The sequence below is a fragment of the Dama dama genome, chromosome 8 (genome assembly GCF_033118175.1).
Source record: "Dama dama isolate Ldn47 chromosome 8, ASM3311817v1, whole genome shotgun sequence".
Classification (NCBI taxonomy): Eukaryota; Metazoa; Chordata; class Mammalia; order Artiodactyla; family Cervidae; genus Dama; species Dama dama.
Window position 1 is genome coordinate 23,026,584 of NC_083688.1, and position 17,628 is coordinate 23,044,211.

At 46.4% G+C, this 17,628-nt stretch overlaps 1 protein-coding gene across 1 annotated transcript in view; it reads left to right on the forward strand.

The window, feature by feature from the left end:
• SERPINE2 (serpin family E member 2) overlaps positions 1-17,628 on the forward strand; it is a 62,922-nt gene that overhangs the window by 21,135 nt on the left and 24,159 nt on the right. Inside the window, exon 2 of the mRNA XM_061148632.1 lies at positions 14,623-14,903. Within this exon, the coding sequence (XP_061004615.1) occupies positions 14,645-14,903 (259 nt within the window). The 5' untranslated portion in view covers positions 14,623-14,644. The remainder of the gene's footprint in view (positions 1-14,622; positions 14,904-17,628) is intronic.

Here is a 17,628-nt window from a genome sequence, read left to right on the forward strand (position 1 = left end):
TATTTAACCAGTCACTTGTTGAAGGACATCTGGGTTGTTTCCAGTCTGAAGCTGTTACAGATAAAGCTGCTACAACATTGGTGCAGGTGTTTGTGTGACGAGGAGTTTCCATTTCTCTTAAATAATGTCTAAGATAGCTGGATCGTGTGGTTCAACTCATACAAGAAACTGCCAAACTGTTGTCCCGCATGGCTGTACCCCTTTACAATCCCACCAGCAGTGTGTGAGCGATTCAGACTCTCTGCATCTTCTCCAGCATTTGGTATTATCACTAGTTTTTATTTTAGCCATTCTGATAGGTGTGTAGTACCAGACTGTTGTGGTGTTTTAATTTGTGTTTCCCTAATGGCTCATGATGTTGAATATCTTTTCATGGGCTTATTTACCTTCTGTATGTTCTCTTCAAGGAAATGTCAGTCTGTTTCTTTGGCCCATTTTCAGACTGAATTGTTTGATGTTTTTTTACTTTTATGTTATGAGAGTTGTTTGTTTGTTCTAGATACCATACTAGACTTTTGTTAGATAGGATGTTTGCAAATATTTTCTGCTCATCCGTAGATTGCCTTTTCATCGTCCTTGCCAAGTCCTCGGTAGAGCAAATATTTTTTTAGCTTTTTATTTTGTATTGGGGCATAGCTGATTGACAATGCTATGATAGTTTCAGGTGAATACCAAAGGGACTCAACTGTGTCCATTCTCCTCCAAACTCCGCTCCCATCCAGGCTGCCATATAACATTGAGCTGAGTTCCCTGTGCTATACAGTAGGTTCTTCTTGGTTATCCATTTAAAATACAGCAGTGTGTACATGTCCATCCCCGACTCCCTTACTGTCCTCCCCCCCACCCTTCCCCCTGGCAACTGTAAGTTTGTTTAGAGCAAATATTTTTATTTTTTATGAAAGTGAAAAGTGAAAGTGTTAGTGGCTCAGTCGTGTCCTACTCTTTGTGACCCCGTGGACTGGAGCCTGCCAGTCTCCTCTGTCCATGGGATTCTCCAGGCAAGAATACTGGAGTGGGTAGCTATTCCCTTCTCCAGGGGATCTTCCTGACCCAGGGATCAAACCTGGGTCCCTGCATTGCAGGCAAATTCTTTACCAATGAGCCACCAGGTCTAATTCATCAGTTTTTTGTTATGGGAGTCATAATTTTAGTTTCGAATCTAAGACAAAATAGGGTTTTGATTCCTGCCTCTTCTAACGTGCAGTATCTGATTTTGGAAAAGAAGGCAGGGGGACAGGATGGATATTGGAGTGTGAAGCATTGTTCTTCCAGCTTCTGTCTAGTTTAAACTCAAGTATGTGTCATGATGAGTTATTCCTCAAGGTTATGGCCCCAGGGTAGACCTGGTCCTACAAGGACTGTAGGATGATGATGGTGTTAAAAAAAAAAAATTCAAAATCTCTGTTTCCAGAACCATCCACAGTACCTTCCAACACAAGACTTTTTTGCACATGAGATCCTCTGTCTGGAGCACTCTCCCCTGCCCCCAGCCCCCACCCCCCTTGTCCTTTTGAGCTCATCCTGCAAGGCTGGCCCTTCCTCAGAGCACCTCCCCAAACCCTGCCTGCCCGTCCTTCTCCCCAGGGGTATCTTGGGTCCTCTGTTGTACATTGTACTTGCTGTACATACTTGCAAAGCAGATATGTCAGTATGAATGTAAATATCCAGCCAGGATTCATGATGGTCTCGTTGAAGTCTGTTTCCCTCTAGACCAAGGTTTCTCAACCTCGACCCTCTTGACGTTACGGAGGGGACAGGTCCTTGTGCAGGGCTGTCCTGAGCCTCAGAGGGTGTTGAGCACCACCGTGGCCTCTGCCCACTAGATGCCCATAGCACCCTCTCCGCTATGCCCAGTTGTCATGACCAAAGACCTCCAGCTGTTTCCAGATGTTCCCTGGGGGACAGACCACCCTGGTGGAGAACCACAGTACTAGACTCTGTTCCAGAGGGTAGGCGCCGAGCCCGTTCTGACCAGATTCTCCCCCAGTCCTCTTCCTGGCACACCAATGCTTCGTTAATATTTGTGAAATTGATAAATGGACGAACGGTACTGCCTCATTAAACAGTTCTTTATGTGGCATCCTCAGAAAGACCACCTGATTTCAAAAGAACCAAGCAGGTTTCGTTGTGAATTTGAGCCTTCTAAATCTAGAGTTCCTCTCTTCTTAGCTGAGTGCAGTTTCCTCGCCCCCTTCCCCTGCTGCCTGGAGTAAGGATGCAGGAGTCTTCGACTTCCTGCCCGATTAAAGCCCACATCCTCTGTTAACATTGCCAGGGCAGGGGCCCTCAGAGCCTAGAAAAGGTACCTCCATCATCCCCAGGGCTGGGAGGCCTCCCACTACCTCTGAACGCTCTTTCCGAGAAAAAGAGGACATCTCTGCGGGCGGAACGGGAACCTCCTGCAGGTGGCATTTTGCGGGTAATTTGGCGTAGGGCTTGCCTGGAGACACAATTCAGCATTCATCAGCTGAGTCTCCTTCCCTCTCTTGCTGGCCTCTGCTCCCTTTTCATGAGGAAAGGGAGGAAAATAGAGGTTTGGGCTCAGTTTTGCTTAGCTAAGCATGTAACTGAATATAATTAGTTCAGAAACATGCCAAGGAGTAAGCGCAGTCAGCCGTAAGTATAAATGTAGGGTATGTGTGAGTGTTTCAGGCTTTTCTCTGTACCTGGCAGTTATGGTTCCATGGGCCTGAATGATAGAGCGGGCTTTGCTTTGCGTGCGTGCTCAGTCACATCCAACCCTTTGTGACCCCATGGACTATATAGCCTGCCAGACTCCTTCGTCCATGGAATTTTCCCAGCAAGAATACTGGAGTGGGTTGCCATTTCCTTCTCCAGGTTTCGAACCCTCGTCTCTTGCATCTCCTGCATTGGCAGATGGATTCTTTACCATTGAGCCACTGGGGGGCGGGGGGCAGAGAAAGGACTATGGGGCGTGGAGGAGCAGGCAGTGGGGAGGGGGCAGGCTGATGGGGGTAATGACTGGCTACTCCTGCTTCATGGGAGGACAACCAGGGGTGAGCCGCAGCAGAGGGAGGCTCGGGCTGGTCCTCCCGCGGTGCAGGGACAACTGGGCCCGCTGTTAACGCCTTCCATGCTGCTCCTTGCAGGGGGCTCGGGGTGACACGGGCACCACCCCCTGCTCCAGCCGCAGAACTTCACAGGCTTGTAGAAGAGCCCGATTTGATTAGGCGGCTGACAGGCCACAGCTTTATCTAATGGTAACACAAAGTTTCCCGTCTGGGATTCCCGAAAGGGACGGGCAGGATGCCTTCCTCCCCTAGGTAGAGAAGCCTCGGGCCCAAAGTTCCAGGGAGAGTCACTGTGACATTTGTCGCTTTGACAAGAAACAAGCCTGTGATCAGACTGAAGCCTCGATTCTAAGTTTAAGGAAAGTCAGTCGTGACACACGGGGGAAGAGTGCACACGTGTGCTTCTTTGTGCTCTGGAACAGCCTTCTTATCCTCGGCACAAGTAACGTTAGGGGCTGGATGACTCTGCAGCGGGGAGCCGGCTCAGGCAGCGTCCCTGGCCTCAACCCGTGAAAAGCCAGTAGGACCCCCTCCCACGGATGGCAAACCCAAACATCTCTGGACGTTGCCAAATGTCCCTTGGGGCAGGGGGAGGGGGGCAGTGTCACGTCCCCTCCCAGCTGGAACCAGGGCCCTGGAGGAACAAGCATTCAGTTCAGTTCCTGTGCTATGTAGAGTTGTGGTCACTTGTTTACTCTGAGTATTTGCTGATTTAAGCACAGGACAGAGAGGTAGAAAGAAGGCAGTGTTTCTTTTCTTTTCCCTCAGCTGACCCTTTCAACTGCATCCCAAGAGTCAGCATGATAGACTGGCTGAATGTGTCAGTTTTCAGACATCTCTTCACCTTGTATGATCTGTATGAGCTGGGAAGTTTAATTTTTCTGGGCAGAATGGTGTATGTAACCTCCCAGCCACTTACAACCCACTAAGATTGTGGGCTCCAACTCGCAGTAGCAAGCCTCTGAAAATAACGGGTACATACAGTTAGCTTCAAAGCCCACAGGAGCTGGAGGAGAAGGGCACAGAGCTGCTAGGAGGTCACCCACGGTGTCCCTCCCTTGGAAATTTAGATTGCAGTGATCATTGCTGTTGCAATTATCTATTGCAAAGAATATTGCAGTGATTTTGCTATGAGAAACAACTCCACAGTGAACCTTTTTAGGCTCAAATCTTTTATAATTATTATTGTTACCTTAAGATTGAAGAGCTCTTGCTGTTCCAGTAGGTATACATACTTTTAAGAATTTTCATACCAAGAATTGTTTTTCAGAAAAAAATTTTCAATTTACACTTTCAGCACTTACTGTTCACTCTTTTTCTTTTTTTTTTTTAAAGCAACAGTCTAGAGAGCATTGATTTCTCACCTATGAATTGAAGACCTGTAGACAACCTGTAGTTATTCTCAGGGGTCAGAAAAGTCATGTTCCTGGTCTAACTTTCAGTATAGACTGAATAAATAATATCTCAAAACATGATTGTCTTAAAATGTATCAAGATGCTACTATGTATAGATAGAAAGAATTTGCATTTTAATAGTGTTTATGAATTCATGGTAGTATTTTATTGTATCTTTCCCCCAGTACTAAAAATATAATTAGTCATGAAGCATCTGTAATACTTTTCTTAGGTCTCAAGAATGTGCTGCCTTGTTCTAAAGATTGAGAACCACCAGTCCGTATCACTCTAATATTTTAGGCTATTGATTAGAAAGTCGTCCATATAAACTGTTGTGTCTTAAAGATTTGTCAATAAGGAAGTCTATAGGACTTGACATCACATGTAAAACATTTCATGGCCCAAGTCAGCAGCCTAAAAAAACATATCACACAACCATTAAAGGTTTTTTGGAACATACTCACCTGTCTCCTATGCTCAGTTGCTTAGTCTTGTGAAAGTCTTTGTGACCCCGTGGATGTAGCCTCCCGGGTTCCTCTGTCCGTGGATTTCCCAGGCAAGAATACTGGAGTGGGTTGCCATTTCCTCTTGCAGGAGATCTTTCTGACACAGGGATCAAACCCGCGTCTCCTGCATCAGCAGGTGGATTCTTTACCACTGCGCCGCTTGGGAAGCCCTACCTATCTCCACTCCCACCTTATAAAACCCCTTCTTTCTCTTATAAAGATGTGGGAACATGCCAGCGCTCTGTTGCTCTGTGTTGTAAATAGTCTCGTGGTGGTTTAGTCACTCAGTCGTGTCTGCCTCTTGCGACCCCATGGACTGTAGCCCGCCAGGCTCCTCTGTCCATGGGATCCTCCAGGTAAGAACACTGGAGTGGGTTGCCATCTCCTTCTCCGTAAATTGTCTAAAGAAGTTGTAAAGATACAGACAGGGCTCTATTAAGGTGTAAGTATTGTTTAACCTGTTTTTTTAGCTCGATCCTTGAGACTTTCTTAATAGCTATTGAAACAAAAATCAGAGACTGTTTGAGCATTGAGGGGCACGAGACAGCATTTACTGAGCCTGCTCCTCTGAGCCAGGCACTGTGCTCGGTCCTGTCTGCCTTTCTGTTGTGCAGACGGAATTCCCATGACCACCCTTGAAATTTGATTTCTAATACAGTAAACGAGAAAGCTGAAGTTGATAAAGATTGTGACTTGCCTTGGATCTCTTCGTTAGTGGATGGTAAAACTGGGCTTTGAAACTTAGATAAATTTCCCCTGACACTTAGAGAAATTTCCCCTGACACTTAGAGGAAAAGAAAATAAACGTCCCATTATCTTGTATTTTAAAAGTTGGACAATTCTCAATTTTTAAAAAAAGAACCATAAAAAAAGAGATGGACAACTAACAAAACCCCAATTACCTTCGTTCTCCTAGCCTTCCCCTTTCACCCCAAAGGAGATTTCGGAATGAATGGTGTGTGGATGAAAGGCACTTGGATGTCAGTTAGAGCGTACTTACAATATCTGTCTCTTGGTTGAAGGAACCTTTTAGACACTGTTGGCATACATTTCCGTATCTGAATATTTCTTTCCTGGGTATTTTTAGGTTCCTTTTTGGCAAAAGGAATTAGTGTCACAGATCAAGCATCTGCTTTGAAGTCTTAAAAAATTTAAGAAAAAATCCAAAGAGGTTTCTCTCAGCCTCTCTCCAGTAACCTGAAAGGAGGCATTTTAAAGCCACCCATCTGCTGTCACTTTTATCAGTTGGCATTTCCTGTTTGTTCTCTTAAGTCTTAAGAATGCTAACTCATTCAGATAGCGCTCCATATGCTTCCCAAGAAGGATATCAAGATGCCCTTTAGTTTTGCTTGTTTATCTAATTTTCTATCTTAAGAGAATGTGGTGGATATTTGGAAACAAGGACAGAGTCTGGTGGACATATGTCAGTAATGTTTGTAGAGGTTTGAGGGACTGGAGTCCCCCTCTCTCCATCGTAGGACCAGACTTAACCTCAGTTACTGTGCATTAACAGCCACAGTCACTTTGCAGACACGGACTTCACCTCCGTAGGGCAACTCCTGAAGTTCTCCAGGCTGCCTCTTGCCAGGTACCCTTACCAGTTAGGCTATTGCCTGTTGGCAAAGCATTGGTGAGAAGCATTGGCCTGATGGCTAGGCAGCACAGTCCTACTTCAGGCCTCTTAGAGGTCACAGTCTGGCAGCCCAACGCCTTTCCTTCACATTTACTTCTTTGGGAAGCTCTATCAAGAAAGCTGTTGGGAGATGTCATGATTCTAATATAATCGGATGTGCTGTTCTTCTGGAAAAGGCAATGACAACCCACTCCAATACTCTTGCGTAGAAAATCCCATGGACAGAGGAGCCTGGTAGGCTGCAGTCCATGGGGTTGCTATGAGTTTGACATGACTGAGTGACTTCACTTTCACTTTTCACTTTCATGCATTGGAGAAGGAAATGGCACCCCACTCCAGTGTTCTTGCCTGGAGAATCCCAGGGACGGGGGAGCCTGGTGGGCTGCTGTCTATGGGGTCGCACAGAGTCGGACACGACTGAAGCGACTTAGCAACAGCAGCAGCAGCTGTTCTTTTTCTCTACCTCCTGTAGCCCCCTGCTAGAAGAATTGGTTAATCCAGAGGCAAATTAATGAAGGGTCTTAGTTTCCAAGAACCTAGAAGTTTCCAGGATCCTAGAAGCACTGAAGTCCGAAGGATATTAACCATTTCCAGTTTCCTAATACTTGAGAATATGTCAGCGTTTATCAAGGGAGGGAGCTGATTGTCATGCCTCCCCCTCCCCCTGCCCCGATAAACTGGGGGACTCTCCTTGTCATGCTGTGGGCCAGTTCATTCTAGGAGCTTGCATTGTTAGGATCTCATTCAGGATGGGGTTGATCCAGGAGACTTACCACCTCCACATGAGGGTGATCTGTTTTAATTATTCTAGCCCAACTTTTACCCAACTCATACCCTCATCGTCTCAGCATCCAGGACTATAAGGGCTGTATAGCCCTGGGAAGCAAACCAGTTCACATGTAAACAATCTGCCTTCCATAATTTGAATTTTAATATTTGGCTGCAGTCCAGAAAGGGATGTAAATGGATTTTGTATTTTTCCACATTGTTGTTGCCCAGTATCCCCACAGTTAATTTAGGGTTTATTTGATCAGGATACTCAGATTGTGGTCTCTAAATACTGTCTCCCACTAAAAGAAACCAGAGTTCCCTAGAGAAGTATCTGATTCCAACTGGGACAGGAAGTATGTCAAACAAGCCTAGAACATCTTGCCAAACCAGAAACAAGGAAGCTATTGAGACTGCAGGGTCATATAAAAGGTTCAGGGGCCAGCCTGAAGAGGCTTGTTCTGAACATCAATAAAAGTAATAGCATCTCAGTCAATAACAAGCCTTAAAATATGTTGGAAAACATGCATTCATAATTATACTAAGCAAACAAACAAGGACACCCCCTCTGGTTAGCATTAAGAATTCTGAGTAACCAAGTCATTATTTGGAGAATGATATAAGGAAGGGATTATTACTTTGCTATACAAACTGAACCTCAAGACAACCAAATAGTTGGTTATGGGAAATTTCTTTTTATAGAAATATTCCAACTAATAAAGAAAGAGTTACAACAGCACCATTTGGCAAGCCATAATAAAACAAGGCACTTAGGGAATGATCATGAGTAAGTGTTAACATCACAAAAAAGAGACAGACAGCCTCTGTCTCCTGATTCCAGCCCCCTGTACAAAACCTCTGTGAAATATTTTTGCAAAAAAAGAGATTTAAATCTGATCAACCTCTGGAGCAGAAGTTGACAAACTTCCTGTGAAGGGCCAGGTAGTAAATGCTTCTTGGCTTTGTGGTCCAACTGAGCAGCTGTCTGTTCAACTTGCTGGTAGGAACTCAAATGCAACCGGAGAGAAAGCAACCAAGTGTGGCCAGATCTGACCCACGAGTCTGCAGACCAATGTTCTAGGTCTAAGTATGGGTTTACAGAAAGTAAGGAAGACAGAGGAGCTTGTTAAACAGCATCACATGAATGCAGTTAGCAAAATCTAGACTGGGAAACGATGGAACAAGCAAATTGGTCTCTTCAAAGAAAGACTTCCCAGGAAAAATAAGTAACTAGGGAAAGATTTTTAAAAAGACAAGAGACATGTCAACCAGTTGCCAGGTACGGAGCTTATTTAGATCCTGATTTAAATAAACTGCAAAAATGGAAGACAATCAGGAAAATTTGAACACTGCTTAGATATTTAACATAATAAAGAGATATTAATTTTTGAGGGGGATAATATGTGTATGTAGTCCTTAGTTTTAGAGTGTATGTTGAAAATACTTTGAAGTATATACTGTCTAGCCTTTGCTTCCAAAACAATCTTTGCTTTTAAAAGAAAATAAGCCACGAGTTAACAGTTATTTTATCTGGATGTTAGATATTGAGGATTTATTTTTGCATATACTTGAAATCTTTTATGACAGAAAGATTTTTTAAAAATATACATTTTACCAGATACATCACTTTAAACATATTTTAGAGAAGAAGAAGGGATGGAGCATTTTTTTATTAGACACTTCTGTGTCCTCTTAAAACAGATGGGAATCATCTGGCTAAGAGTTGGCACCAAAAGAGTGTTTCCAGTGTTTTCCCCCCAAAACTGTTTATAGACATCTTATTTGTTATTTTAAATAGACTCGACAGATACCACATTATTTATCATTTGAGCTGACAAGTATATTACTTATCATTTGCTCATGTGTTATATGTAAAAGATGTTTTGTTTTGTATAAAAAAAAAGAGAGAAAGAATTTATAAGATTGAAAATAAGCTTCATCTTTTGTGACCAGCTCTACGGTCCCCCGTTGTTTAACTGATGAGCAGTTGCAGGAATTTGGCCACAAGGCCTTTCCAGAAGGGAGGTAATGTGAGCAACGGCAACTGGCGGGGATGAGGCGGTGGGGTGCAGAGGGAACCAGGGATGCAGAAACGCAGGCGCCAGCCCCGGGGCTGGTTGCTGTGCAGGCTGTCTGCCGTGGGAATCAGGGCCCTGTGTTCCGGGATGCCCATCCATTTTCCTTTTTCCTGAGAAGAACTCTACATCTAGATTGTATGTGACATCTTCTAACTTTTAGATGCTTAAAACAGGGGTCCCAGTACTTGCCTGTGGCCTGTTAGGAACCAGGCCACACAGCAGGAGGTGAGCAAAACTTCATCTGTATTTACAGCCGCTCCCCATCACTCGCGTTACATCCCAAGCTCCACCTCTTGTCAGAGCTGTGGCGGCATTAGATTCTCACGGGAGCACTAACCCTACTGTGAACTGTGCATGCGAGAGAGCTAGGCTGTGTGTTCCTTACGCAGGTCACCCTAAAACCATCCCCCCTACTCCCGTCTTCGGTTCATGGAAAAACTGTCTTCCATGAAAGTGGTCCCTGGTGCCAAAAATGTCGGGGACTGCTGGCCTGAAATATTTCTAGAGCATCTTGTTTTCCAGACCAAACCCTCACATAGCTGGATTAGACCTCAGATTTAGCTTCCCTCCTCGCAATGGCAGGGCCCTAAACAAGAACCTGAGGGCATGGGGGTTCTCAAGTGCTCTGGCCCTGCTTTCTGTGAACTTCCAGGCTAGTTGGGAGGGGAAAAAAATACTTGAAAAACAAAATGAGAGGTGCAGATAGAAAATGCTGTGGGAATTAAGAGAAGGGGGTGGCTAGTCCCATCGGGGACTATAAGGGATCTTCATGACCTAGGGATCAAACTCACGTCTCTTGTGTCTCCTGCATTGGCAGGCAGGTTCTTTACCACTAGTGCCATTTGGGAAGCCAAATTTACAACACTAAATCTCACTTAAAGCTCAAAAACATTCCTCACTCTGGAAAGGAAAGATTTGAAGTAAGAGAAACTAGAAGTTCATGGGGAAACAGAAGCCCACATTTGGAAGGATATACCTGTAATAATGGGCTTCCCTTGTGGCTCAGCTGGTAGAAAATCTGCCTGCAATGTGGGACACCTGGGTTTGATCCCTGGGTTGGGAAGACCACTTGGAGAAGGGAAAGGCTACCTACTCCAGTATTCTGGCCTGGAGAATTCCATGGACTATTGAAAAGAGTTGGACACGACTGAGAGACTTTTCATTTTCACCTGTAATAATGACTTTATTTATAGGTTTGTGATTTTCCTACAAGAATGGCTTAAAGTAGAAACTTTTCACTACTATGAAAAGATTATTCAAGAAATTGAACCATTTAGATAGATTTAGGATCGTCCATATTGATGCTGTGTAATACATTTGGGCCACATCTTTATTGCTTCTCTTACCTGAACGTTTAAAGTGTAATTTCTCTAAAAAAAATAGGATGTTATTATGTTCCTCCCATAATGAGAATCTCTTCCTTCTAGAGAGTAAGCATTTCAAAGCCTGATAACTCTAACAGTTATTTCATGTAAAAGACTGTTTGAACATGAATATGTATTCATTATCAGGAATGTTATCAGCCGATAGTAATGTTTGGATTAATACCCACTGTCCTGGCTACAGAACTTTGGGAAGAAGTAAAAGCTTAATCTTAGACATGTGCACAAGCCAGGTAAGTTTAGACAACTGAGTGTTTAGCCTATGAAACTGAGGCCAAGAAGAAGTTATGCCCAGAACATCAGTCACAAACAGCTCTGATTCCAAGTTCTGCACAGCCCCTGACCCTGTCCCAGTGTACTGTTATGAAACTACACACAGACATCTCTCAAACACTTCCCAATCCAAGGAACCAAGAAAAACACCCCTGGCAGACTTCCCCCACTTTATAATGAAACTGTTCTTTTAGCTAAAATTCACAACCAAGCAAAATTCTGCTAAATAAGGTGGCTATTTATTTGGAAGACAGTCTTTGCTGATTCCAAGACCTTGGAACGTAGCTTTTTCTTACTGATCCTTTCTACCAGTTTTACAATCTTCTACATAAATCTGTAGTGTTTGGGTAAATCAACTTTAAGCTAGCAGAGGCTAAACCAGTTTGATGTCCTTTCTGAGAATGCAGATTCAAATATTTGCTAATCCAGGAGAATTTTGTTGGGAGGTTTGGGGAGTATGGATTATGGCATACTGAAGGCAGCTGCCAGAGTCCACCAAAATGCAAGAGTCAACAGTTCAGATTGATGAAGTTGGTACCAGTCACTGGATTTGGCCATTTGTAACAAAGATGATACTGACTGTTTTATATTTATGCTGGCTTTGTAGTATCTTAAAGGTTAAAGAGGACATTTATTTCCAGGAAAAAAAAAAGCGGGGGTGGGGGGGGGAAGGGAGGGAGAAGGTGTGGACACAGTGTCTAATGTCTAATTTTTAGATGCACTGAGTAAAGCTTCCATAGTCAGGATTGGAGAGCTCTGCATTGTCAGCCAGGCCAAAAGAAACTCAGAGAATTGTTGTAGTATTAGAGCTGGTCCGAGGTGCCAAAGTCAGACTAGGCCACTCTGGCCACAGGAAAGCCCTGAGTGGGAGTGTATGTAGGTCACTTACATGTTTTGAATTTAGACAGGCTGCATTTACACACTCATTCTACAATTAAGCTCTGGACGAGCTCTGAATATTCTGAACTTTTTGTAACATGCTTGTTTCCCAATATAAAGAATCTTGCACCGTCACCTTTGAATGATGGCCTTAGTGGTTCACCTCGGGGTCCCGCATGTTTGGTGGGGAGCAGGTGGGGAAGTAGTGGGTGCCTCTTCCCACTCCAGTGCATTTCAATCTGTTGGGAAACGTTTGAAGCTAAGAGTGAGTGAGGCTCAGGACTGAACAGAATCATTTTCTTAAGAACTCCTTGGTGGTCCAGTGGTTAGGAATCCACCTGCCAATGCAGCAGACAGGGGTTCGATCCCTGGTCCGGGAAGATTCCATATGCTGTGGGCCAGCCAAATCCTGTGCATCACAGCTGCTTAAGCCTGCGAACCTAGAGCCCCTGCTCCACAACCAGAGGAAACCTGTGTGCAGCCAGAAATACATAAATTTTTAAAAGGGATCATTTTCTAGTCATGCTCAATAAACATTATTTTGATGCAATGAAAAATAATAACAAAAATAGAATATATATAAGGCATCAAGTTTAATCCCACATGCATTTATTGAACATCTACTGGGGTGGGGAGCAGGCAAAGTAAATAGAGAGGAAGGCAAGAGAACACGGAGCTTCCCAGGTTGCTCAGAGGTAAAGAATCCACCCGCCAACGCAGGAGACGAGGATTCAATCCCTGAGTCGGGAAGATCCCTTGGGTAAGGAAATGGCAACCCACTCCAGGATTCTTGCCTAAATAATCCCATGGACAGAGGAGCCTGGCGGGCTACAGTCCACGGGGTTGCAGAGAGTCAGACACAACTTGGTGACTAAACTAAGGGAACACACATGGCCGTGTTTGCCTGATGCTGTTCTGGTTCCCATTCCTCTCCTGGAGCACATGGACACTGTTTTCCCCTCACTCCAGGTTACCTCTGCTGAAAGGCTCCCCTCTGTCTTATTCTCTGAAGACACACCCCCTACCTTCCCCATGTAAGTACACCTAGCATCCATGGGATTCTCCAGGCAAGAATACTGGAGTGGGTCGCCATTTCCTTCTCCAGGGGATCTTCCTTCCCGACCCAGGGATCAAACCCTGGTCTCCCGCATTGCAGGCAGATTCTTTACCATCCGAGGCACCAGGGAAGCCTGTAACAGGAGGACCAGTTGTTTCCTGGAGAAACGTGTGCCCATCAGGAGCTCAGATCTAGGGAGGAGCCACGTGAGCCACGTCTTGAGTTCTACGTTGGTTTTACCAGCTGCCGCTGCCAAGTTCTTATTTAACGAGAGTATTGGCTTTTCCATAAACACATGTAAATTTCCTGCCTCTTACTTGTCACAGCCAAAGAAAGTTCAGTAAGCAGTAATCAAGGAAGAAAGCGTATTTCAGAGGAATCACCACAATTGAGAATATCTGTAAACAATGCCATCTTCACAGTGGACGAATTTGCAGATTGTTCTGCCCTCTTGCAGGTTTACATTTATTTTCACTTAAATTTAGTTTCATTAAGCATTCTTTAGTTAAGAAAATCATATGCTTATGGTACAAATCGTGTACGTGCAGTTAATAAGATGATTGCAGCAACCTAAGAGATTCACTCCCTGTTTCAAACCCTCTAGTGGGTCTCACGACCTGTAGAATGAAATGCAAGAGCCAGATGGGGCTCGACAAGCCCTTCAGAATCTGGCCCCTTTTTCTTCCTCACCCCCCTCCCCGACCCCTCCTCCCCACGTCCCTTATATTGCAGCCACATCGACCTCTGACAACCCACCTCTGCTCCCCCTCTGCCCCTCTGCCCGGCGCATCCTTTCCCCTGATCTGCACTTCTTCTGGTTCCTCCAGCCTTGGCACATGTGTCCCTTTGCAGAAGTGACCTCCCTGCCCATCCAGGCCCATGCTGCCCCACCCCTACCGCTTCCTGGGACTTGACGATCTGATTGAAAACCCACCGTTCATACTGTCGTGACCCTGATCCCTCTCTGAAGTGACTCTATCACCTCCTGATTTTCTGTCTCCCCTCTGGAAGATAAGCTCCAGGAGGGCAGGGCTCACAGCCGTTTTCTTTGCAGTCTGCTCAGCACTGAGACAAGGGCCTGGCACATTGCAGGTGCTCGGTAAATATCGGTCTGATGGGATGAAGGGTGGTTACGAAAAAGAAACAACGATTAGAGTCGTGTTTGCTGCAGTCTTGGGACCAGCAGCTGGAAGTTTCCTTCCTCTCGCTCCCCATCCCCCTCACAAAATATAAAGGAAAACAGTTTCATCTATGCTGTTCTACCTTGACTATATTAAAGATGTGCAGTTACACTGAATTTAGTAAATCACAGCCACCTGGGTCCAGAGTTGTTTTGTTGTTGTTAAGCCGCTGAGTCGTGTCCGACTCTTTTTGCGAGCCCTTGACTGTAGCCTGCCAGGCTCCTCTGTTCATGGGGTTTTCCAGGCAAGAATATTGGAGAGGGTTGCCATTTCCTTCTTCAGGGGATCTTGCCCACCCAGGGATCGAACTTGTGTCTCCTGCATTGGCAGGCAGATTCTTTACCACTGAGCCACCAGGGCAGCCTGAGTACAAAGTAGTTCCTCCAGAAATGTTTGTTCAGTGTAGAACGTAAACATTTTCTCCGTCTCCTCTTCCAGGTTGTCCTTGCTGGAAGGAACAATGAATTGGCATTTCCCCTTCTTCCTGGTGGCCTCCGTGACGCTGCCTTCTGTGGGCTCCCAGTTCAGCCCTCTGTCTCTGGAGGAACTCGGCTCCGACACGGGCATCCAGGTTTTCAATCAGATCGTCAAGAGTCAGCCTCATGACAACATCATCATTTCTCCGCACGGGATCGCGTCCGTCCTGGGGATGCTACAGCTGGGAGCCGACGGCAGGACCAAGAAGCAGCTCACCACGGTGATGAGATACGGCGTGAACGGTACGTGTGCCGGGGCCTGGCTGTGCAGGTGTCCTGGGCAGGAGGGCCCCTTGCTCAGCCGGGAGGGATCTCGCTAGTGCCCCCTGGGCCTGAGGGCCAGCCTCCTCTAAGAGCCAGTGGCGGTGCGGAGAGCTGGGCTCTGGGCTTTGCTCTGCCACTGTGGGGCTACAGGCAGGCACTTGATCGCTTGATGCTCCCGTTTTCTCATCTCAAACAAAACTTCCTGTCCACCCCACCCCCATGGTGTACAGGGCTCAGAATGCATTAAGGCTGTGAATATGCTTTTAAATCCATAAGCTTGGGGAGGTGGGTGGCTGTGACCTTGGCGGGCAGCAGGAGGAGCCTTGTGCTAGGGAATCCATCTGCATATTCACTGGTGGTGGACACATGAGTCTCCATGGGCAATGAAATTGCAAAGAGCTACACATACACATGCATGCATGTAAAACAGTGCACAGGGGACTGGGCCAGTGGCAGTTTTCTGGTTGTGGATCTGTATCCTGCCGTCACGCAAGATAGTATCATTGGGAAATTCAGGTGAAAGGTAGAAATATACAGGGAAAAATATATGGTTTTGCAACTTCCTGTGACTCTATCACTATTGCAAAATAAAAAGCTTGATTTCAAGTAAGGCCCAATAGGAATGGTTTCATTTTCTTGAAAGAAAACCCTGTTTGAATTACCTGCCTAAGCTTAGGAGATTACATCTCCAAGCATTGTCACTCAGCCTTAGCTCAGGTTTTCTCACCCGAGTCCCCGTCCACCACCTCCCCAGGGCTTGGGGTACGGGGGTCAGCACTGGTCTTTGGCACCAGCAGGCGCCGTGACCTTGAACAAGTCCTTTCTCACATCTGGTTCATGGTTGCTTTATTGGGAAGTGAGTGTGCTTTCGCACCCACGTTCTTCCTCTCCCACTGGCCATCAGATTCTAGGAATCTTGACCCTTTTGACCCTGGGAGCAGAGAGATGGGGGTTTGGGAGCTTGCACGCCTCCCTCTGCACCCCAGCTAGATTCTTCTCCAAGCAGCCTCCTCTGGGGCCACCAGCCCCAGAGGCCTACCCGCCCCCACCCCCTTACGCTGGCCCGTACTCTTGTTTGCATAGCGTGAAACCTCCGCTTGAGTTTGCAGTTCATTCACCTGTTGGAAGCGCAGGAGGACTAAATGCTTGGAACACGCTGTGCTGCCCTCGTTGGAAGCCCACAGAACTCTTGGTGATTTATAACTTCAGAGCGAACCACCCATAGGGTTCCTGGCCTCTCCCAGGGCCGGTCAGGCTCTGCCGGCCAACACCATTTCAAAAGAGCAGCTAGATTCTTGTTTGTTTTCCCGCCGAGCCACATCCGTGTCAGGTAGTATTTCTAAAATGTTGACAACATTGGTCGGTGGGCAACCTCCCCCGACCCAAAGTCGCTCACCGTCAGTTCACACGACAGACTCATCCTGGGGAGCCTGCGTGGGCTGTCAGGCCTTGGTTTGGGCTCAGCCTCTGGGAGCTCAGGATGGTGGTACGCTGGCTGTGGAGGGAGGTGAGATAGTCCGGGGCAGGGGAGGAGGACCTGCCCTGACCTCTTCTGAGGAGGGGGCCGGGGCCCGTGGAGGAGGCCATGCAGCTGAAAGGAACGAGTGCCGGGACTGGGCCCTGACGTTGGCTGGTCCCTTCATCATACAGGGGCTGCCCGTCCTGCTGGGCCTGCCCCTCAGAACCCATGAGGGGTGGGGTCCCCAGAGGCTTCACAAAGGGCCAGACTGTGGGGCTCTCACTTGCCCTCTTCCAGAGTGACCGTCAAGGTGACTCTGCTGGTTGTTTTAGGACAGTGTCATTTTGAAAGGACCCCAGGTGAGTTAGACAGATCTGTAAGTCGAGCTCTCTGTAGGCACGCATTTCATCCTCTATAACTTCTTTCCCTCTTCTCCATGCCCTGAAACCAAATGGAGCGCATACAAGTCACTCATGTAAAATAAAGCTTACTGAAAAGTGAAGCCGCTCAGCCGTGTCTGACTCTTTGCGACCCCATGGACTGTAGCCTACCAGGCTCCTCCATCCATGGGATTTTCCAGGCAAGAATACTGGAGTGGGTTGCCATTTCCTTCTCCAGGAGATCTTCCCAGCCCAGGGATTGAACCCGGGTCTCCCACATTGTAGGCAGACGCTTTACCATCTGAGCCACCAGGGACGTCAAAAGTAAAGCTTATGTCGCCATGAAATGAGTCCCCTTATTTGTGAGCTTGGTATCAAGTAAAAATCGCATTGTTCTTGGATGGTGGCGCATGGCAGTTCTTCGTAGTCTTTCTGATGCTTTCTTGACACCTTTTTTTTTTTCCTCAAAATAGAGACAAGAAATTGAACTGTTAAATCTTTGTCAGGAAAGGAAATAGCACTTCAGAAGAAAGAGAGACGGATTAGGGAGAGTCCTTGGGCTGATCCCCCATGGGTACATAAGTGACGAGGGTGCCAGTCTCCCTGCTGCCAGCAACATCTTCCAGGAGAGCGAGCTCTCCACGGGAAAGGTGCAGAGAAGCCCAGGGAGATGCCTGTTTTGGGGCAAGATGTACAGTTGATCTCGTGTGTCTGTGTGCTCAGTCATGTCCGATGCTTTGCGATCCATGGACTGACTGTAGCCCGCCAGACCCCTCTGTCCATGGGATTTCCCAGGCGAGAATACTAGAGTCGCTTGCCATTTCCTTCTCCAGGAGATCTTCCCAACTCAGGGATCGAACTTGCA